The sequence below is a fragment of the Vulpes vulpes genome, chromosome 12 (assembly GCF_048418805.1).
Source record: "Vulpes vulpes isolate BD-2025 chromosome 12, VulVul3, whole genome shotgun sequence".
In the NCBI taxonomy this organism is placed as follows: Eukaryota; Metazoa; Chordata; class Mammalia; order Carnivora; family Canidae; genus Vulpes; species Vulpes vulpes.
The window spans coordinates 157,006,244-157,029,129 of record NC_132791.1 but is presented as its reverse complement, the minus strand read 5'-3'; the positions used below and the strand labels follow the sequence as shown (position 1 = coordinate 157,029,129).

At 57.7% G+C, this 22,886-nt stretch overlaps 1 protein-coding gene across 14 annotated transcripts in view; it reads right to left on the bottom strand.

The window, feature by feature from the left end:
• Positions 1 to 21,807, bottom strand: part of LRP8 (LDL receptor related protein 8) — a 79,650-nt gene extending 57,843 nt beyond the window's left edge. For 4 of the 14 annotated variants that reach the window (XM_072730871.1, XM_072730873.1, XM_072730875.1 and 1 more), the window contains exons 1-2: positions 21,562 to 21,794; positions 20,756 to 20,875 (exon numbers count right to left, since the gene is read on the bottom strand). In XM_072730871.1, coding sequence (XP_072586972.1) covers positions 20,756 to 20,875; positions 21,562 to 21,685 — 244 coding nt within the window. In that variant the 5' untranslated portion in view covers positions 21,686 to 21,794. Of the gene's footprint in view, positions 1 to 5,265; positions 5,475 to 20,755; positions 20,876 to 21,561 lie in introns of those variants that run through there. The other 10 variants (XM_072730869.1, XM_072730870.1, XM_072730874.1 and 7 more) reach the window with 7 other exon arrangements.
• Between the last annotated feature and the right edge of the window lie 1,079 nt (positions 21,808 to 22,886).

The following is a 22,886-nucleotide window of genomic DNA, read 5'->3' as shown; positions in this document are numbered from 1 at the left end:
AGTCTTCCATGTCCCCATGTGGGACCCAAGGCCTCTTTTGGTCACGGACTCATCACCCTGGATCATTGTCACTCAACTATCTTTCCCCACCAGCCTAGCAACTCACCAGAGGTAGGATAGGTCTACACGGTGGGCAGTGAAGGGACACTTAGGGAATGTGTGTGGGACAAACGAATGAGTCAATGAACACAAGCAATCTTGAGGCCTGGGTCTTTTCTATCTATACAGAATTTACAAACCATATTCAGCACACTGCATTCTGCATACACAGTAAAAACAATCATTGTTAATCCACTGCTTTAAAAGTCCTCCATTTATGCATAATGACCCGGGCTTCAGGGGATCCCACGTTCTCTCCAGTTGGTTGGTTGGCACTCCCACATTCTCCCCCCGGCAACAAGAAACTCCTTATGTCCCCTTTCTTCCTTTCTAAAGACACAGCCATAGTACCAAGGAGAATAGAGCTAGGAGCCAAGAGGCCTGGGTTCTGGTACCAACCATAGGGCTGTGTGGCCTTGAGCATGTTACTCACCCTCTCTGGGCCTTAGTATCACACCTGTTGGATAAAGGGTGAGTCCCACTGCTTTATGGGTCCCGTTCTTGCTCTACTTCATTATTATATGGGAGGCTGGAGCTGCGGGACAGTGCTAGCACCCAGGTTGATGGTTCTGGGGAAAGGTTCACGATCTGCAAAGCTAGGGAGGGCACCAGCCTCCTTTTAGGGTGCCACCTCCTAGCCATCTCCTTAGAGAACTTTGGGGACATGTGGCCCTGATTATGGTCCAGACCCTCATCTATCCACTGCACCTCAGGGTTTACAAGGCTTTTTGTATACACCTCTCTTCATTGAGTTCTTATAACCACCCTGTGAGGCTCAGAGAGACAAGACAGGCCTAGTCCCTGCAGCTTTATATCTGCCCAGTGTCCTGACCTGATGCCACCTCCTTGCCAGCACAGTGGCCTGGCTGCCTCCTTCCCCAAATGGGAAGGACATGGGGTCTGCAGTGCAAGTCCTGACCTTGCCCCTTGAGCAGCCCTGAGAAATGGGGGTGGTACTGTCTCAAGAACATCTCCAAGTCACCATGAAAATTCAACAGCATAAAAGATGCCAAAGGCAAGAGACACTGGCCAGCAGAGCAGAATGAGCATGGCACAGCAAGTTCCAGAGCCTGAGTGCCAGTCCTGGCCCCTCCACACCTTGGTTCTCTGCTTGGGCAGGCCTGGGCTTCCCCATCTGTCAAAAGGGGAACAAGACCCTCCGCGCCTGCCCCCTGCAGGCCACGTGTGTACTTGCCAAAGCCACCCGGCTCTCCCCTGTGCGAGGCCCACTCTGTGATCTCCACCTCAGCCAGGAGGGTTGAGGTCTGCCCCCTCTCTGCACACAGCCCAGCATGACCGCCCCCAAAAGCGAGACCTGAAGTGTGCTCAGACAGGCGTGCAGACCCTCAGGCACATGCACATGGCATGTGTACTCTCATATGAGCACACGCACATACAGAAAGGCACACCTTGCACACTGAGATGTGCCCCACACACCAAACATACCCAGACACACACACCACACCGTGCACACACGCCACGGCACATGGACTGCACACCCACACATGCACAGGTGGCTTCACATGACATTCACACACTATAGACAAATATGCATAGATTTTCCTGCTTCTCACACGACAGCCAGATGGTGGGATTCTCCCAGAGGGCTACCATTTAATGCTCTAATTAATTAAAAAAAATTCTAGGTACGCAGAGCCTGGGTTTGTTCCAAACGTCTCAGGCATGGCACAGCTCAAAGCCAAGGAGAGAAGCAGGTCCGAGGGGAGGACTGTGGGGCCAGGGACTCAGGAGACGCTATATCCCGCCCTGGAGGGTTGATACCTAGCCTAGCAAGAGGGGCTGGGCTCCAGGGCCATCTGCCAAGACATGAGCCTGGTCCTGGTTCCAAGACTGCCCCACAACCCGGGACAGGGACAGACTCCTTCACAGCATCCCTGGCAGGGCTGTCCGGCCTCGGCAGACCAGGGGCTCGGTCCCTGAGGAGGCCACTAAACTCCTGTCAAACTGCACGGCAGTTCTGGAGCTCGAGTCCAGATCCAAATTCCCTCTTTAGGGACCCTACTGTGTGAGGCAGTCTGGGAGGAAACAAAGCACAGAGCTCCATCGTCTGCAGCATGAGATGGATGAGGGTAAAGATAATGGGCAGGTCCGGAGGGACTTGCGATACCCTGTCCTCCCACTTACATGCCTCCAGGGAGGGGGAGCTCACTACATGCCCCAGCAGCCTGCTCTGACTGGCCCGGAGTCCATCCTCTCCCGGTCTCCCGCTGAGCCCCGGCTGCTCTCTGGGCCACAGGGCCCAGGCGTGTCAGGCTGGCAGGAACCACGCCGCACGCACCCCAGGCCTTCCCTCTGACTTTCCCGGGGGCACGTGCTTTGCTGCTGAGTGTTTGGGAAAACGCAGCAATAAATTTACCGCCTCACTTATGAGTAATTTGCTGTCAGGAGCTCTGCGTAAGCAGAGGACTGAATTAACGAGGCTTAATTAACATTAATGTTGTGACAGATCTCAACCCTAGCTGGAAATCCCCCCTCCTCGCAGCCCCGGCCCTCGCCTGCCGTTTCGGGGCTCCTGTGGGAGGTGACAGGCCCAGGGAGGGCTCTGGGAGCGGTTGATGGACGTGATGTGGGAGGAGGGGGTGCTGCCTCCTTCCTAGGATTAGGAGGGATTTGGGATCTGGGGGCTGGAAGCCTGCAAGAGCTCAGCCAGGAACTTCTGCAATTCTAATTCCAAAGGAGCTTTCAGGTTAAGTCCTTCATCCTCGCCTGGTGCAGTGGCAAATATGTAGACCTCAGAGGCTGAGCCGCCAGGGCTCGAACTCGCCACTCACACACTGCGTCTCCCTACCCCTCTGTGCCTCGCCACCCCCCCAGCAGAGGGCTGGGGGTGTCAGGGGATTCACGAGGCCACCCACAGAGGGTGTTCTGGGATCTTCATCTCAGCCACTCCCTCCTGAGTGATTACTGTGCCCTGTGGTCATCACCTCATCTAATCCTCCGACAGGCCTTTGAGGAGAGGATTGCTAGTACCCCACTGTACAGACGACAGACTCGAGGCACTGAGAGGGCAGTGATAGTCCAAGGGGGTGAGCAAGCAGAGCAACCCAGTACACTCACTGGAGAGCCAGTGGGTAACTAAAGAGCCAAGGTGAGGAGTGAACTCAGTCGGTGGGGCCATGTGGGGTGGGCACAGGGCCTGACAGTAATGTTTGTGGAATCAGTCTATGAATGACAGAAAAAGGAGAGAGTTGCATCCCACCAAAGGGGCCCAGGAACCTGTTTCTCCACCACTAAGACTTACTAAGCTGCCACCCCCGCCCCCCGAGTGCCCAGCCAGTGACAGGCTCTGGAGAAGAGATAAATGTGGTGGAAAGTGCATGCCCTGCTCTCAGGATCGGTACCACTGTCTTCTCCTAGCATTCCCCCAGGGCACCCAGCTGAGGTCTGGCACGAGGTGGACACACTATAATTTATCATTAATGACTGCCATTATTAATATTAATGGGGAGGATAATTCCGGCCAGGACCAATATCAAGGAGCAGCAGAAGACCCAGCTCCCCCCCACCTACCTGACAGCTTGGCCCAGCCACGGTAAGATCCCTGGGTGCCACCCTGCTCTCAAGGCGAGGACAGGCTCTGAGCTTCAGGTCCCAGGTGTCTCCCGAAGGACTGCTCGGTTGAAACCCTAGTGTCAAAGATCTGCCCAGGAGTAGTGTGGGGAGGAAGGTAGGGGCAGATCCACCTCCAGAGCATGGCCCCTCTTCAGCCCTGCCAAGCCCCACATATTCCCAAACTCTGCCACAGAACCTGCCCACCCAGCCGCCCCTCACCTCCTGACTTAGACATCAGCCACATGACCTCAAGCCACCTGCTACCTTCTACCTCATTCCTCTCCTCTGTAAGACGGGGGATAAAACAGTACCTATCGAACAGGGCTGATGGGAGATCAAATGAGCTACTCTCAGGCATGGAGTAAAGGTCGATAAATGACAGCTGTGATTACTGATAACCTACAGATCAGTCGTGGTGGAGACCCAGCCCTGTCCGATGCCACCAAAGAGCCAGATGAGCTGGGGGATGTCTCTGGTCCGCAAGGCTGCTCTAAGGCAGCATGGTCAGCAAGGGGCTCTGTGTGGCCCCTGTGACAGGTCTGGGACCCATGAGGCCTTTCAAGGACAGAATCAGAAAGAACACGGTTTCTGGAAATAGAGCTGCCATATGAGGAAGTGAGGTCTCCACCTCAGAAGGTGTGCAAGCAAGGATCCATCCATTCACTGAACAAGCATCCACTGAACCCCCCCTGTGTGTGAGGCCCTGTGTTGGGCACGGGGTGCTGGAAAAGATGGCAGTGACCTAACTCTGCCTGGGGAAACCCACACTCTATAAAGGGATGCTGAAGGTGCCAGTCTCCCTGGAACAGGCCTGTCCACTCCTCCTTGAAGCCTAGAGAAAAATCAAGAGGCCTTGGGAAACCCCCAGGCTAAGTTCTGGCCCTGCAGACATGAGGCCAGGCCCCACCTGCTCTGAGCCCCCCATGGCCCCAAGGGCCTCCTGGTGCCCATGCTCTCCTGTCCTGGTCCACCCTGACCACAGCTCAGCCCCAGCCCCCGGAGCACCGGTCCAGCCCAACACTCAGTGTCCCCTGGGGTAGGGCCTCACTGACACAGGATATGGAAAGAGAGGAGTGGCCGTCTGCGTTTGGGCAGGGGCAAGGCCATGGCCATTCCCAGGCAGGTGATAGGCTCACCCCTTGCCCATTTTCCTGCCCAGCAGCTTCCATGCCCCTTGGCCACCGCAGTTCCTAGGGAGCTGGCTTCAAGGAAGCCCAGCAGCCAGACCACCAGCTGCTGCCCCCTCCCCATGCAAACCCTGGCCACAAAGCACCCTCCCCCCAGTTCTGCCCGCCTGCGGTGACAGCCTCTTGGCACCAGCTCTCCCCTTCCCTCCATCTGTCAGGAGTTGGTGCAGACAGACTGTGAGAACCACAAGAGGAAGTAGCGGCTCTGTTTGGCCCCTCCCCCTCCCCCTGCCTCCCCAGCACTCTCCCCCTCCCCCCCCACCCCACATCCATCCTCCCGTTCCCCCCTCCTCCCCGTGTCTTCCTTTCCCTTCCATCTGTCTCCATCTTCTCCTACCGATGAAGACACTGATGAAGGGGGAGTGGGGAGAGAAGAAGGACCATCCAGCCAGTGACCCCCACTTACTTGTAACCACCACACACCACGGCCGAGACTCAGCACCCATTTGTTTTCACACCTGCACCCCGTGGGCCTATGGGCTCAGTGTCTCCATCCGTCCAAGTGGTGCAGTAGATCCTGCCAGGCCCACCTCCCATGGGTACCAGGAGCCCAGAGGCAACACATGGGAAGGGCCTAATGAACTGTAGAGCTTTGTGCAAGTTCTTGGTGTCCTCAGTTTCTTCCCATTTAACACAGGAAATACTCCTCTTGGGAGTGGTGAGGCCGGAATGGGACATGAACAAACAGAAACACGGCTTGAAGATTATAAATGGCAGCAGGAAGGTGAGGCTGGGTCACCAAGATGATCCTCACCATATTACTATGAGGTGAGCAGGGCCATGCTGGGGAGACCGAGGCCCAGACACAGCAGTCACAAAGCTGTATCAGATGCAGGATCAGAACAATGGCCAAGTGCCCTGGCCCTGTCCACACCAGCACCCTGACCAGGATACTCTGAGCTCCTCCGGGCCTTCCAAGGGGCTCTACATCTCCTTGAATTCTCCCAAATTGCGGAAGGGTCAGCTTTTTCTTTCTTCTCGAGTGAGCCCTGCCCAACCGGGGCAGCAGAACCCACAAGTAATGGGGCGGCCCTGCTGCAGATGTAGAGGGAGTTTGTAGGACACAGGTAGACTGGCACTTTCCGCTGTCAAACCAGGACAGCTGTGAGCCAGCCAGGATGAGTTAGTCACACTGGATGGGGTAGGCCCTGGGCCACACCATGCTGCTGGGCAAATGCAGCCATGGGCATTTCCCCTGAAATAGAGCAAAACCTGTGCTCACTCCTACCCAGGGAAGCTTAGCCCAAGGCCCCAGAGACCAGATGGAAAGGAAGTTTTCTGATCTAGCTGCAGTTTCAGGGCCATGTCTGACCACAGCACAGATGTACCCAAGGCAAAGGGGAAGTGTCTTGGGCCCTCTACCCTTTTCAGAGCCAAGGTAACTTGAGGTTGCAAGAAGGGAAGCCAATTACTCGAGGTCACACATTGAGTTAGGCGGCCAACGTTCAGAAGACAGGGCCTACTTTCCATCTACGGATCCTCCCCTCTGGCACACAGAACAGGCCTTCAGAGGATGCAGGAGCTCAGACTCAAAGGTTTCACACCAGGCACTTCCCCAGGACTCATAGAGACACCCCTACCTGGCATGTGCCATGTAAGGAACGGAAAGAGGTCGGGAGGGGCACTGGGCACGTGGACCCAGACATAGCTCCATCCTGTCTTCCTCTTCCTCGGGCCCTGGCTGGATCCCCCTGCCCTAATTCCCAAGGCCTGTGGTCTGGTGTGAACCAGACTCATCATCAGACCATCCCAATGCAGAGTGGTAAGGACAGAGAGAAACACAGGGATGGACAGCCCAGAGGACGCCCAGGCCCACCTGGGGCTGGAGGGAAAAACTCCCTGGAAATGGTGACTCTTGAGGTCAAGAGCTATTGGACAAGCAGAGAAGAACCTTCCAGGCAGAGGAAACCACATGTGAGAGTACGATGCCTCTGTTGACATTACTCATTTTGGGTAATGCTAGAGAATAAAGTCTTGGCATTTGGGAGGCAAGTAGATGGTGAGGTCTGGGGCTGGAGAGATGCTAGGTACAGGTTAGGTCCTGAAAGGCTCTGAATGTCAGTCAAGCAAACTCGATCCTACAAGTAGTAGATGTCACTATAGGATGCTGAGCAAGGATAGGACATGCTGGACATCATTTGACAGCAGAGCAGAGAATGGATTGGAAGGAAAAAAAGAGATTGGGTTGGCAGTGCTAGAGAGGCCCAGGAAGGCCACAGCAGGAGGGGGCAAGGACTGGATTTGGCAGGTGGCAGGGGAGGAATCTAAGGACTTAGGTGACCCTTAGAAGTGAGAAAGACAGGGGTAGTAACAACTCTTCAGGTTCCTAACCAAGGCCAGAGTGGTGCCTATGCTGCAAATTGGTCTCAGGGCCAGAAGAGGCCCATCTACAGCCCCGAGTGCTTATGTGCTAGGCTGCAGGTCATTGTGGGCTCCGGGAACTGCTGCCTTACTAACCAGGAGACCAAGATGCCTGGAGAGGCATCACTTCACCTGTAGGCAGGGCACCTCTGTCTTCACTCTCACTTCCCTGGGAAGCAGGTCACAGTTACAGGAGGTGAATATGCAGCCTGCCAGGCCCCAAGCAGCAGCAGCCCAAGAGGGCAATGGGCCTGACCTGAGGCCTCACAGTATGTCAGTGCCATAGCTGGGAAGGGATGCTAAGCAGGCTTGGGGGTGAAAATAGGCCTCTCTCAGCAGAGGCCCCACAAACAGAGCTGGTCATAGGATGTAGGCCTGGTCTTACTGGAAAGAAAGAGATTTTCTAACAGAAAGAGCCATCCAGGAACAGAAGTGATGTGGTCAATTAGTGAGCTCCCTGTCCCTGGAGGTATTCAAGCAGAAGTTGGCCATCACCTTCTCCAACTTCCAAGGCTGCTGAGTGGATTTCTGTGTTGGGATCGGGTGGGAAGGCTCCTCTGGCCAAGCTCCTCTGGCCAAATGAGGCTGCCAGTGCAGCCCCAGGAGCCCAGCTCGCTCCCTCACTCACTGAGCACATAACCACCAAGGCCTGCTCTGTGCCAGGCCAAGGACTACAGGCACCAGGAGTGAGGGGGGGTGGTGAAGCTGGAGCCCAGCAGGGGACAGAGGATAGAGGCCGTGGCTGCCCACCGTCTACACCACAGGTCTGCGCCCTCCCCCTAATGGACCGAGCACCCGTATCTTCCTGGGCACACCCAGAGCGCAGACCCCAGGCTGGGCAGGGTCACACACAACGCAGCCTCCTCCCGTGCCCCGCCCTCCCAGAGGTCCCCGAGGCTCTGGACTCATTTCCTCATGAAGTCCCTGGAAGAACTCTTCCTAATGAAACTAGGACAGTAAGTTCTGGCCTGGGGCCACAGGGAAGAAGCAGGGACAAAGAAGCCTTTTTAGGGGCTCCCTGACTCCTCCCATCCCACCTGGCAGTGCAGCAGCTCGGCACAGGAGGGGACGCCTGCAGGACTGGTGAGACATGGAGGCTCAGGGAAGGAGATGAGCAGAAACCTAGCAAACCTTGAGTTGTGCGCTGACCATGGCCAGGCACTGTTCTTCATGCTCTACCCACGTGAACTCACACAGTCCTCCAACCACCTTGCCCAGGTAGGCACTGAGGCCCCCCATTGTGCAGTTGAGACAAAGGCTCGGAGAGGTGAAGTAACTTGCCCAAGGTGACCCCGCTGGAAAGAGGTGAAGTGTGGACCCGCCCCCCAGCCATCTGGCTCAAGGCCCTGCTGTCAAGTGTCAGAGCGGAGGCTCTCACGGATGGTGCAACACTCGCAGGAGCAGTCAGAGGTAGGAGGACCTGGGAGGGGTCTTCCCGGCTGTGACCCCCACCGGTCTACCCGGCCAGCAAAGGTCTGTAGTCGGGCCCAGACCACGCCAGGGACTCTGAATGGCAAACACTGTCCAAAGGAACTAAAACTCCAGATCCAACTCTCCCTCCCTCCCTCCCAGTACAGATGGGGAGAATGAGGCCCAGGGGAGGGGGGGGAATGAGGCCCAGGGGAGGGCAGAGACTCACCTATCACTCAGCAAGTCAGTGACAAGGAGAGGCTGCCTAGGTCCCGGTGCAAGGGCACTGAGAGCCGGGGTGGACTGGCTCTCTGTAGGGTTCAGTGACCACACAGAGCCCTCCACTCCCAGCACAGAATCTGCAAGTGTGGACGAACATAAGGCCAGGGAGCGGGAGGGCGCGGGGCAGAGCACAGGGGCTGCGACCACACAGGCCGGCAGGCATCTGTGTCCAGGGCGGCCCAGTTCCTGGCTCTGTTTCACTGTGCACAGGCTGGGAAGTACTTATTACTCACTGTACAGAAGCCTGAGGTTCAGGTTTGAGGGACTTGGCCCAGGGCCTCCAACTAGGATGTGAAAGAACTACAGGTGAGACCCAGGTCTGCGGGGGGGGGGGGGGGGGGGGGGGGGCGCTGGGGGGCCACGCTCCTTCCTGCACCAAAAGGAGCAGTCAGGGGGAGGGGAAAGGACATGATCGCCCATGGCCCTGATACGAAGTCCATACTGACTAGCTCACGGGCATTAAAGAATTGGCCCAGGCTCAGCAAGGGAATAAACCCCCAAGAGGATGCAGGGTCTGCTGATACATGGTCAGGCCTGGCTTTGTGTGTATATATGGCTTAGGCCACGTGCCCTGTGGGACAGGTTGGCTTTAACAGCCGCTGCTCTGGAACTCCTGGCCTCAGGGACCAGGGGGCAGTTCCTCGTGGCCATGCACTTCGGGTCTGGCCATAGCAGACTCCAGCTCCTGCCAACACCCTGGCTCTCAGGGGAAAACAGAAGATTCCCAGAGAACGGGGTCTGAGAGGGATGCCCTCCTCCCAATGAGCAGAGACCCTAAGAGAAGCAGGGACCTGCCAATGTGACTCGGCAAGACGGGAGCTGGAGGGGCAGAGGTGGGCCTCTCATCCGGGCCATGGGGCGATATCAACCTCAGCCCCCTGGGTGGGGGCAGGTGAGGGCCGCAGAAAGGCTGGGGTTAGTGGGAGAGGCTGCCGCGACGTGGCAGGGGACAGGCTGGGAACAGAGGCCGCTGGCGCCTCTCCAGCTACAAAGAATTCCCTGCCACAAACACCCAGTGGGGGGCTATGGCTTTGGCTCCGCTCCGTGGCCTTGGCGGGCGTGGGAGGAAGAACGTCACCTTGACCCTGCAGCTTTGTGTGTCCAAACTGTCACCTGCCTCCCGATGCACCGGGTCTGGGAGCGCACTCACCCTACCTGCACACATGTGTGCTGGTGCACACGGCTCAGAGAGGGCTCTGAGGTGACAGGGGCGGCAGATGGTAGCTTGGGATCCAGGAAGTAGAAGAGGGAGGGGCGAGCGCCGGTCTGACTGTCCCTGGATTCGGGCCACCAGGAAAGCCCACCCTTCGCCACCAGCTATTCACCCAACCCCGATGGGGCCTTCCTGCCTCTCATCAGCTGCCAACTCTCTGATGTTAACCTGGACCCGGTGAACTAAGGCCCTTTCTGGACAACTAACAGTGCCAGGCCTGTAGTGAACCAGTTCTCCTTGGCCTCATCTGCTCAGCCAGCTACCCCAGGCCACCCGGGAAGCAGTCACCCTGGGGTCCCCCAAGCTGACGGGAGCAGAAATGAGAGGATTCCTAGAACTTCCCAGTCTGAGAAGCTACTGTTCTCCCCAGCGGCTGATTCTCCCGCCTGGCCAGCTGACCTACATCTTTCCTGCTGCCATTTGAGCAGCTTCCCCTCGTGTCTTTGGCAGAGGAGGAGGGAAGCTGCTGACCGTCCCTTGTGCTGGGCCGTTCCCTGCACAGGGATCTTAGGCTCGGGAAGGGGAACAGGGATGCTCATTTTCAGGGCCAGGTGCTGAACCCTGGCCTGCACGCCTCTGAGAGGGGGCGCTTATTATCCCTGATTCACGGACCAAGGATCAAAGGCTCAGAATGTAAGACCCACACTAGGAACCCCAGCTACCCATGGGGCTGGGGGGGCCTGGCTATTTCACTCCATTACTGCAATGCCTCCAACCCAATCGATCTTGGGCATGAGAAGCAGGCAAAAGGGAAAGTGGCCCAAAGAACCTGGGCCTCAGGGCTGAGTTCTAGAAGTAGATCCTAAAAAGCAGGTGCCCTCCATCTGCTTGTCTGGAATCCACCCACTGAACCAGCTCTGCTGCCACGAACGCCCCTCACCAGGCAGTAAGGAGCTCGAGGCCCATAGCCTCCCCTGCCACCCAGGCCAGGACTGGCCCTGAGCCAGTTCCAGGGAGGAGTCGCTCAGAGTGCTGGGTGCAGTGGAGGTGGAGCAAGAACTAATGGGGAAAGGGAAAGGGAAAATAAAATTCAGACAGGAAGAGACACTTGCCTAGGGTCACTCATCAAGTTACAGGCAGAGACAGCTACAACTATTACAATGCTGCAGGGATGGATTTCTAGAAATATCTGGAGAAGAATGAAGACTGGTTTTGTTCCCTTTTGTTTTCTTTGGCGGGGGTGAGGAGTCCTTGGGGCCAGAACACGGTTGTCTTTTCTCCTGGCCTGGCTTTTGGTGCTCTCAATCTGGCTACTTTGTCTGCCCTGTGAGGCCAACATGAGAGCGCCCTGTGCTCAAGAAAGAGGAAGCTCCTGCCGGCTGCCTGCCTGGCGATACTGCCATGCTTGACAGTATCCTTCCTCGGAATCCATCCAAAGGACGAATGCGCAAAGGTATATACAGTGCGAGGGCGCATATCCCAGCACCACGTCACAGGGTGGGATGAAGCAACTGAAGACGTGTCAATCGAAGGAAACTCTGTCGCTAAGTTATGGACAATTCCTGCAGTGCACTACTCTCTACGCCTTGGAGCGAGGAGAAGAAGCTCCGTAATTGACAAGGAAAGCCACATTTGGCGTGGGGAGAAGACCGTTAGCATTAACACATCCTCATTTTTGTTAAATGAAAAAAATACACATGTTCACACACTCCAGCTCACATGCAGAGAAACACCTGGGAGGTGATGCTGCTTCCATAATCGTACAGCCAAGGGGGGCGGTCACCTTCCTCTTTCTGCTGGTGTGTTTCGTAAAATTCTAAGTATAAGATTACTTTTGCATAATCAAAATAGTTTCTTTTTTATTTTTAAAAGATTTTATTTGAGAGAGAGAGACAGAGAGAGCACGAGCAGGGGGAGGAGCAGAGGGAGACGGAGAGGCAGACCCCCACTGAGCAGGGAGCCAGACACAGGGCTCAATCCCAGGACCCTGAGATCATGACCTGAGCCGAAGGCAGATGCTTAACTGACTGAGCCACGAGGGGCCCTCTTAATCAAAATTATTTCCATTGGAAAAATAAATAAAATCAACTGAGGCGGGCTTCAGCTTCAGCACTGCCGGCAACTAGCTTTGTGGCCCTGGGGATGTCTGGTGCCTTCCCTAAGACTCAGTTTCTACATCAGGAAAATGGGGATGATAATTAACTCCTACATCACCCTCTTCCAAGGATGGCCATGAGGCACAAACCCACAAAGGCCATATTGCGTGGTTCTCACAGGCTGAGAGGGCTGGCACTGAAATCGTCTCCAAGGCAGCAGGGGATGATCTTGGCCTCATGACCACTCCTGTGGACCTAGACTGGTAGTCCCCAGAGAGGCTTTGGGTGTCTGTCCTGCTGTGTTCCAAGCCACAGGTGTATGGAGGGTGGGAGGCGTCGTGGGAACCAGGAGCCTCCTGGCTCTGCCTCTCTGGGTGAGTCTCCCAGTCACCAGAGCACATTCTGAGGGACCTGACGCTATGCTGAGTTCTGCACCCCTAAGGCAGCCAATATGTGGGCCTCTGGGCTGGGCCCTGCCAGGGACACCGAGGTTACAGCAGGTGCAGCAGGTGGGGAGCTCACAGCCAGAGCCCCTTCCTGAGCCACTCAAGCTAAGGGGCAGTCCCAGGGGTCTGTGCCATAAAGCAGCCTGTGAGGAGTCGGACAAGCATGGCTGGGGGTTAACAGGAGCCCCAGCTCCCGCCCGAGAGCACCCAGAGGCCAGAGCCACACAGGAGGGAGCCAGTACACCCACTGGCAGCAGGGGCCAGCAAGAAGGGTGCGTGGGGCACCTGGAAAGGCCGCACTGTCGCTGTTGTGACTGGGATGTGAGAATGTCTAGACTTCCTTTCCCTTGTGACAGCCTGGAGCCAGACAGCTGAGGCTCAGTCCTGCCACTGCCCGGCCGGGCTGCCCTGAGCAAGGGACCTCACTCCTTTCCTTTGTGAAGTGCTGCCATGATCCCTCCCCATCCTGGCTGAGAAGGTCTTGCCCGAGAAAGCCCTCAGCGGCAGGCACACTCCTTAACTCCTGTTACAACAAACACCAGTATTTTAGAGCAGCTCCCAGCAATCCAGGAGCAGGCCCTAGCCCCTTCTCGCACAGGAGCCTGTGCCCAGCCCTGGTCCTGAAACACCTTCTTCCCTGACCCAGCAGGGCACGAAGAGGGCAGGGGCAGCAGAGAGGGGAGCGTACAGTCTCCACCCAGTCCAGCCCAGGGAACTGAAGACATCTGCTTTTGGGAATGGGCCCCTGATGACAGCTAGGGCCGATCTCTGGACACCGGGGTCCTGGCTGCAGCTTCTGGAGCCTGAGGCTGGGAAAGCTCCCAAGTTTGCAGGGTGAGCACTGCGAAGCCGGTGTGCACGTGCAAGGGAAGGAAGCAACCCTGTGTAACTGCCAATAAAGCCAGGAGCCTGAATGAGGTCCCTGTGGGATACCCAGCTCCCTTCTTGGGCCTCAAGGGGCCCCCCAGCTGACCAATATCAGCTTCTCACCCTCAAAAGTAGGTGACATTTTCTCAGTCATGTTTATGCCTTCACATGCCATCCCCCAAAAGCCTCCTCTGTGCCAGGCCTTGTGCTTATTTCAAACTGCTCAAACTCTCCCAAACAGCCTGGGGTTCCTACGAGGAGTAACTGGACACAGAAAAGGTTATTAGAAAGCTGGGGAAGGCTCTGTGGAGGTGGCAGTGAGCTAGGATTTGAAGGATGGGTAGTAATCCGTAAGTGCAAAGACCCAGAACCAGGAACATGCATGGGAGGTTCAGAGAAATGAAGACCACACCTTGATGGTCTCGATGGATGCTCTTGATGACTCAGGCTCTTGAACTTTCCTGGAGGAAGCACCCTTCCACTCCTAGAGCGACTCACCTGTATTGGCGACAATCTGCTGAGTCCTCAGTTTCCCTATCTGTACAGGCAAAACAGTAATCTCCACCTCACAAGCAATAGTCAGAACAGGCCTTAGAAATTGTGGAGGGTCATACCCACAGGAGGCTGCACCGGGGGCCACCATATGTAGAGGCTTCATCGGGTCTCCAGAGGGGAGAGCCCCCCCCCCCCCAGTCCAGAAACCTGTAGCCCAGGGAGGCATTGCTGGACATCGTTGCCACTTACCCACTTTCTCTACATCCTCCAAGTCCCAGGCCTTCTGACCCCACTAGAGTAGACAAGCACTCAGAAAGGAAGAAGTCTGAGGAAGAGTCTAGGCTCCAGAGCAGATGTGAATCCAATCCTGACTCCACTATTTATGCCTCGTGACACTACCAAGTCACATCTCTCTGAGCCTCAGTTTTGTCATCTTTAAAATGGGAATAATAAGAAAAACCGGTCTCTCCGGGTTGTGAGCTAATGACTGCAAACTGCCCAACGTGGTGCCAGGCATGGGTTAAGAAGTCGGGATCTGTTATGAGTAATTCCCTCTAGGGAGCTACTTCTTTTAGAATCCCTAGTGCCCAGCACAAGGTTGACAGAGCAGACCATGTGGAAGAGAATCTGAGACCGAGGGAAGCACAAGGACATGCTGTGGGAGCTCAGGGACCAGGAAGCTGGAGGACCAGGGGTCAGGGAAGGCAATCTGGGGGAGGTGGCATGCCCACCAGGCCTTCAAAGATGGGGTGATCTGGATATGCAAGATCTGTGGGGCCCCAGGTCTGGCTTCCTGGGGGTGGAGCTAGCCCAGGCCTCTGACTACCAGCCCTGGGGCCAGGAGAGCTTCTACTTGGTTACATCCCTGAGGTGGACCCAGCCAGGTCCACACAGCGTCCTGCTCCCCACAGGGCATCTGCTTCACCTGCTGTTATTTCTCCAAGGAGGGAAAAGCTATCAAGCCAACTACCAGCCGATACCTAGGGAGGACAAAGCCGACCTACTCCAGGTCTGTGGCACCTGGGATCCCTGCGGCCTGAGAAAGCCACGGCACTCACAGAGCAGAACTCTTTTGTCCCAGGAGGGCCTGTGGGAAAACCCATGGGAGACTCAACCAGACATGGGGGCACAGTTCTGGATCTAGAAGACAGGGAAGCTTGGGGCCTGCTGGGCAGAGCCCTGGGGAGCTGTAGGTCTTCCTCCCCTTCCCAGGCACAGCCAGGAGGAAAGGAACACTGGCCAGACAGGACTGAAACCTGCTTCCGGACCAACATAGGGCCAGAGGGACGCCATCCTCTGCCTCTCCCAGGGCCCCACACCACCCATCCACTGGGACCAATCAGGCTTTTTGATTCATTTCTTCCCTCAGCCCCTCCCAGGGCACCTTCCAGCCCTTTCCAGGTCCATCTCAGTGGCCTTGGGACCACATCTGCCATAGCTGGGCAATCAGCTGCAGGAACCTTCAGATATCAGGCTAAGCAAATGGGGGCAGGGGAAGCAGGAGGGATCTTGGGTAGCCTACAGAGCAGCACTCACTCCCCCCCGGCCAAGTTAGGTACCTAGAGACCTCAGTGAAGCTCCTCCCTCTGAGAATGATCAGACCTATTACCATTCATTGAACACCTGCTGCTCACCAGGCACATTATCTCATTTAACCCTCACAATGTCTTTGGAAGGGAGAGACTAGCATCACCCCTATCAACCAAAGGTCAAAGCTAGGATACACACACCTTGTGTGATCTTATGTGTCTGATTTAGGGCCCCATTGAGTATTTCTACATGGCTCCCTAAGTCCCTTCTCTCTCTCAACTCCTAATCTTGACCTTGAGAATAGAGGGTAGCAGGGAGGGTTTCCTGGAGGAGATAATACCTGCACTGAATCTTCTAAGATGGCAATAAGAAGGTAGCCAGCTGAGGTTGCAGAAAGACTGTCCCAGGCAGATGGAACAACATGTGCGAAAAGGCCTGGAGGTGAGAAGCAGTAGGAAGGCAGGAGTGAGATGGAAGCTACCGTTCAGGGTTGCAGGCTTCTAGGAAGAGGCTGGGGGAGAGCGGCAACAGGGGCCAGTCAGAGGACCCAATGCATAGGTGTCTAGGTTGACTTTCCCCTATGGGTGTGTGGAGGGCTCAGGAAGACTGTGGATGGTGGAAAAGCCTGGTTGATAGGACTTCACAGGCAGAAATAAGCCATACGGTCCATCCAACAGGACATGAAGCCGGGCGTGGGGTCGGGAGAGTGAGAACGGGGCCAAGCCCAGGCAGCACGCTGAAGGCAGATACCGCTGCAAGCTCCAGCTGGGAGCTGTGGCTGAGCTTTCATTATTTCCAGGGCCTTCCCAGCAAGCCTCGGTGCTTCTGCAGCCCAGCCTTGCCCACTAATGAACCCCCAGCCATGGGAGGCTCAGTGTGCCCACTCTTTATTAAACCTGGGATGGAGGGCTGAACAGGTGAAAGAATCTGACCGAAACAAAACTGGTCCACCTATATCCCCCGCCCAGCCCCAAAATGCAGCACAGAGTTCTTCCCAGAGCTGGGCCAGGGGGTGGGGGTGGCTCAATATCATCTCAAGAAGGGGAAATGGAGGTCACAAGGACTTGCCTGAGGTCATCAGTTCATGCTTGAGACAGCACAGGTGGCACAGTTAGGCACCTGCGTGCACACCCCAGCAATTTCACTTAAAAATCCTATAACCCTCGGGCCAGTTACTTAACCACTCTGTCCTTTTGTGAAATGGTGCTAAGGCAGGTACTTTGGAGACTTGCCCCATTTTACAGAGCCGAAGAGCATGAGGCGGCGCATAGAGAACCTCGGCACAACGCCTGCTCCAATGCAAGTGCTCAGCCAGCGTTCACTGTGGTGGTGGTTGTTACCCTGGGAGAAAAGGGCTGGCCAGAGACCAGAACCCCTGCCTCTGCCCCAGACACTAAGGAGCAACAGGAAACTGAGGCCAAGGAGCCAAATGGCGTACGTGACCAGGTCCACACCCAGGGGTTCCACCCCACTTTGATGGGCTGGGCTGCCCCTGGGCTTCCTTGAACCCAGCCCTCCGGCTTCCAGCCCTTTCCTCCACTTTGAAGGTCTTTTGAGCCTGGAACTGAAGTCCTATTAGCATTTTATTTCCCCATCCTCCTAGTTCTAAGGACATCTCCACTAAGTGCCAAGTCCCACCCACCATGGATGAAGATCAGGACTTTAGCAGGCCTTCGTTTGAGTTCCTGCTCCAACTCTGAGAAGCTGTGTGACTTTGAGGGGGGAGTCATTTCACCTCTGTGAACCCGTTTCCTCCTCCATAATATGGGGACCGTACCACTTACTTTGAAAAGGTAAGCCTGGCGGGAATGGTATTAGGTATCATCTTTTAAGACCTGGATTAGCTATCTCCTCCTCCAGGAAGTCTACCTTGGCTTCCTCCACATAAAAGCTTCCTCCCTCCAGACTCCATCAGCTTTTGGTATTCTTGGGTGGCATTCTGGCCCCTTTGGGAGCTTGTTCTCATGTACCTCACGTAGACTTCACTTACAAATTGCAATGCAGGCCCAGAGAGGTACGGTTGGGGGGCGGTGTCAGGCTCTCTCATGGGGTGGAAGGGTTGGAGCGCCAAAGGAAGGGGTAAGATATAAGACAGAGAGGCTGCTCAGGGAGGAGCCAACAGACTTGAGGAGAGGGTAGTTCAAGGAAATGCATTTTGGGCAGGCAGCCCAGAACGGGGGTGGGGGCAGGTGGGAAACTCCCCACATGGGGAAGGAGAGGATTATGAAAGACCACTTTCAAACACGCAGCCCGACACAGCCACCCAAAGCCTTCCCACGGGTCCCGTTCTAAGGAGGTATGAACTCATCCCTTCCCTTTGCCGATCATGTCTGAAGACCTTCCACACACAAAACCTACAATGGAGGACAAGCTGCCCCAATGGGCACATGAGGAAACAAGCTCGGAACAACTAGGCCACGTAGGACTGGTAGGAGCCAGAGCCCACCCTCTCACACCAAGCCCTCAAACTCATCTGCTTTTGTTCAAGAACTCTGCACAGGGACTCTCCCCCATCCACTGCAGAAGCAAAGCAGGAGCCCAGATTGGCCATGAGAGCTCCCCTGGTCCCACTGGGGTCATCCAGACACCCTATGCCTTCATTCCTCCATCTGACCCTGAGCCTCACATGGAGATGAAAAGCAACAGGCCCAACATGTGGAGCACAGCTTTCCAGCCCCCGATCACGCTCTCGGGTCCTCCTGCGCCATACTCCCCACTGCAGAAGACAGTACCCCTGAGCTAGGAGACACATGGATGTCCTAACAAGTTCTGTCGCTCTCAGCTGTGTGACCTTGGGCAAATCACTCAACGTCTCTGAGATAGCATCCCTATCTACAAAGATGACAAGGACAACCGTCACAGAACAACTGTTACAGAGCCAGGAAGATAAGGTAAAACCAACCCAGAACTGCCATTTCCATTTCCCTGCCTCATCTGTGCCACTCCCCCTGTAAAGGGCCAACACAACTCCAAGGGATGAGACTCACTATAATATTTTACCCCAGCAACGCCATTTTCATCATTTCAATAGCAGCAGGGAAGAAATGGGAAGGGTTATGACTAGGCCTCTTTAAGAACTAAATTCAGGCTCCTACTTAGCAGCTCACTAACTGTGGAGCAAGTAACTTAATCTCTCAATGCCTCGGGATCCCTGGGTGGCTCAGCACTTTGGTGCCTGCCTTTGGCCCAGGGCACCATCCTGGAGTCCTGGGATCGAGTCCCACGTCAGGCTCCTGGCATGGAGCCTGCTTCTCCCTCTGCTTGTGTCTCTGCCTCTCTCTCTCTCTCTCTGTCTATCATGAATAAATAAATAAATCTTTAAAAAAAAAAATCTCTGTGCCTCGGTTTCTTTCTTTTTTAAAAAAAATATTTTATTGGGGATCCCTGGGTGGCTCAGCGGCAGGCGCCAAACCTTTGGCCTAGGGCGTGATCCTGGAGTCCCGGAATCGAGTCCCGCATCATCAGGCTCCCTGCATGGAGCCTGCTTTTCCCTCTTCCTGTGTCTCTGCCTCTTTCTCTGTATCTCTCATGAATAAATAAATAAAATCTTTTTTTTTAAGATTTATTTATTCATAATAGACAGAGAGAGAGAGAGAGAGAGAGAGGTAGAGACACAGGCAGAGGGAGACGCAGGCTCCATGCAGGGAGCCTGATGCGGGACTCAATCCCAGGACCCCAGGATGGTGACCTTAGCTAAAGGCAGACACTCAACCACTGAGCCACCCAGGCACGCCGTCAGCACCTCAGTTTCTTTAGCCTGTGAAAGAGGCCTGTTGAGAGGAGTAGAAGACTTTATGCAAGATAAGCACTGACCCCAGGGCTGACACACAGGGAACAGTCAGCATATGTTAGTCACATTACTTCCAATTACATTACTAGAACTAGTGCTCAAAAACAGGCCGAGAATCATTAGCCCAAGTGGTCAGGTGAGGAAGTGAAGCCAGGAGGGGAAGACAGGCACAGAGCCAACTCCGGATTGCATCTGGGAAGGCATCCTGAGGCTGACGGGCAAACCCACAAAAAAAGCCTCAAGGACTCAGCAGACCACGGCTGTCCAGGTGGCCCTCTACCCCTCCTGCCCCTGTGCGGTGCTGTGGATTTGTCCACCTGTTGCCTTCCTGCAGACCCTGCAGCGCTCCCTGACCTGGAAGGTGGGCCTGTTCTCCAAAGCGCCCCAGGGCTGGCCCGGAGCAGAGGCACTCAGTAACCATGAATATAGGACCACCTGCGTCTATTTCTAGAGTCCCGTTTTTCTGTTCCGGGGGCCACTCTCCGCCAGGGCACTGCCTGCTCACTCACTTCTGCCTGGCAGATATCCGAGACCACGAGCACCCCAAGAGGAAACCTGCAAAGCTGTAGAGCCCCAGGGTACAAGCAGCATGCTCGGCCCAGGCGGCGGCCCGGCGCGCACCACCACCAGCGGAGGGTCCGAGCAGCCCGGGGATCCTCGGGCCTCTTCTGGAAGCGGAACTCCTTCTCCTGGCTCCCTCCTTCCTGGTCCGCCCGTCGCCTCCCGCCCAGGCCGGGCAGGCAGGCTCCCCAGGGGGCAGAGCAAACTACACCGTGACTAGGCAGAAAGGCGGCGGGAGCCAACCAGCCGCCCGGCCTCACCCGCACTTAGTGCCCCGGGGGGCGCGCGGGGGTGTGACCGGGGCGGGGCCAGGGTAGGGCCCAAGCACCCCGGCGCCCGAAAACTGCACACCCGCCCGCTCCACGATTGGCCGCTCCGGCCACGGGGGCCTATGGGGTGGTCCTCGCCCAGCCAATCAGGGGCCCCGGGGAGCCCATTCATTCACAAAAAAAAAAAAAAAAAAAAAAACCGAGCAGGAAAAGGAGCAAGGCGAGGCCCGGAATTGCCGAGAACTTTGAAACACCGGCGCGTTCCGTGGGGCGGACGCCGGAGTCCGGGGGGCCGGCGGCGGAGGCCTGACACTCGTAGGGGCTGTCGCGTCCCGGGCCACAGTCCAGGCCGGCGAGCGGGCGTGGCGGGGGCGAGCCCTCTTCCTGGCCGCTCCGCCCCGGGCTCCGCCCCGAACCCCGTTAGGACGCGGCGGCCGCCCGGCTTCCTGGGTCACACCAAGGGCCACCCCACCCCGGACGGCCACACCTGGGCAGCTTCCGGCAGTGAGGCCCACGCGGGCGGCCCCGCGGCTGCAGCCACGTGCGCGCTGGGCAAGCCGCGCCCGCCCCGCCCGCCCCGCCCGCCCCGCCCCGCAGGTCCCCGCAGGTCCCCGCAGGTCCCCGCAGGCCACTCACGGCAATCGTCCTCGTCGCTGTTGTCGGAGCAGTCGTCGTCCTCGTCGCACCTCCACACGGAGGGGATGCAGCGCTCGTTCCGGCACCGGAACTGGTCCTCTTCGCACACTTTGGCCGGCCCTGCGCGACGGAGAGGGGGCGTGAGCCGGGTCTGCGGACAGCGCAGCCCGGCGGCGGGGAGGGTCCCGGGGTGGGGGCGATGTCGCAGCCAACGCCCGCCGCGGCCTCGGGCACCCTCGGTGCAGGAGGCCGGAAAGGTAACGGGACGGCGGGCTGCTCCGAGGCACCCCAAGGCCAGGCGCACACAATCGGGGCCACACGACTTGGCCAGACCCCCCCCCCCGAACGCTCACCCGCGCTCAACGGCCACGGCCCACAGGCAGCCCCAGCGCGCAGCCCTCCCCGCGCCGCGCAGGGGCCGCCGGAAACGCATTGTCGCGGGGAGGTCGCCCGGCTCGGCTCGGCGCCGCCGCGGAGCGCGCGTGCCGGGGAGATCCCGCTGCCGGAATCACGCGGCGCCCCGCAAGCCCCCCTGGCCGCACGCGCACACACGGACGCACAAAGTTCCCGGCCCGTGGCCCCCCCTGGGCCCATCCCCCAGGAGCAGGTGCCAGAAGGCAGGGCCGACGCCACCAGGAGGCGTGGGGGCGGGGGGCGGGGGCACCCTAAGGACCGCTGGGTCCCGAGAAGCCAGCCCACCAGGCCCGGGCTCGGGGCCCCGCGCACCGCAGCCCGGTGGCCGGCGGGCCGCGCTTTGTTGGCGGCTCCGGCGGCGCGGAGCCGGGCCAGGGACCAGCCTCACGCACCTTGGCCGCCGCGCTGTGCATCCGCCGCCGCCGCGAGATGCTGGAGCCGCAGCGGCAGCAGCAGCAGCAGCAGCAGCACCGGCAGCGCCAGCGGCCGGAGCGCGCCCCGCTCGGGGCGGCCCATGGCGGGCCTCGGGCTCCGGCCGCCGCGCCCCGCGCACCCCGTGCGGCCGCCGCCGCCGCGCCTCAGCCCGCCGAGTCCTTGCCGCGGCGCCGGGGATGCCGCTGCCCCCGCCGCCGCCGCCGCCGCTGCCGCCCGCCCCGGCTCCTCGGCTGCATTTCAAGCAGGTTCGGTGACGCTCGGCGGCGGGGCGGGCTCAGGCTGGGCGCGCGGCCCCGGCCCTGGGCGGCCGCCGCCGGCGCGCGCGCCCCCTCCCGCCGCCTCCTCCGCGCCACGCTCCTCCCGCTGCTGCTGCTGCCGCCGCGGCCTCCTCCCTCCTGTCCTTAGTGCAGTCCCCCTAGCCTGGCGCGGGTGACCCAGCTGGGGAGCTGGGAGCTGCAGATGCTGGGAAGAGCCAGGCGAGGTCCCCGCCCCAGAGGTAGCACACCGGCCGGGGGAAGCAGCGCTGGCTGCCTGGAGGAGGTGACAGGCTAGTAGAAGGCTGGAGGGTGCATAGGAGTAAACCTGGGTGGGAGGGGAGATGACGTTCCCTGGTGCACAGGCCTGGGCAATGTGCGCACGGAGCAGAGGGCACTGGTGGTGGTGAGTAAGAGTCAGCATTCCAGGACGCCGGAGATCAGGGAGACGCTGGGGAGCTGGGCCGGACCTCTGCACCCCTGAGCTGCTACCACCCAGATACAGTGCACAGGTGTAGCCAGTTAATGTCCCCATGTGCCTCTGTTCATGTTACATGCTCATGTGGCCATGGCTGAGGACATGAGGCAGGTGGCTTGAGCCTGGCACACGGACTTTCTGCATTTATCCTATTCAGCACTCTCCATGGGGTCAGGCAAAGGGGCAATCAGGGGGACCTGCAGGGACAACACCTAGGCTTCCCTGTGATGGAGAAGGGTGGGGACTGTGGGGCTCCATCAAAAGGATGTGTTATCCCTGCTTATGGGGAACACACACCCAGGGCCTCTGTCCACCCTTTGTGTAAAGGAGAAGTCCCCTTCTCTGGCAGGTCACAGCCCCACCTTGCCTGTGCCAGGGTGCAGAGAGCTAACTGGGGACAAGATTTTCCCTGCCTGCTGGTAAGTGAGGCCGACCTGGCACAACCGTCTTTGGAGAATGAAGTTTGAGGGCATTGGCCACTAAAGAGTCAGACTTGCCAGTGTCTGGGCCCAGTGAGGCCCTCTCCCATCTCCTCCTGGCCCTTCACATC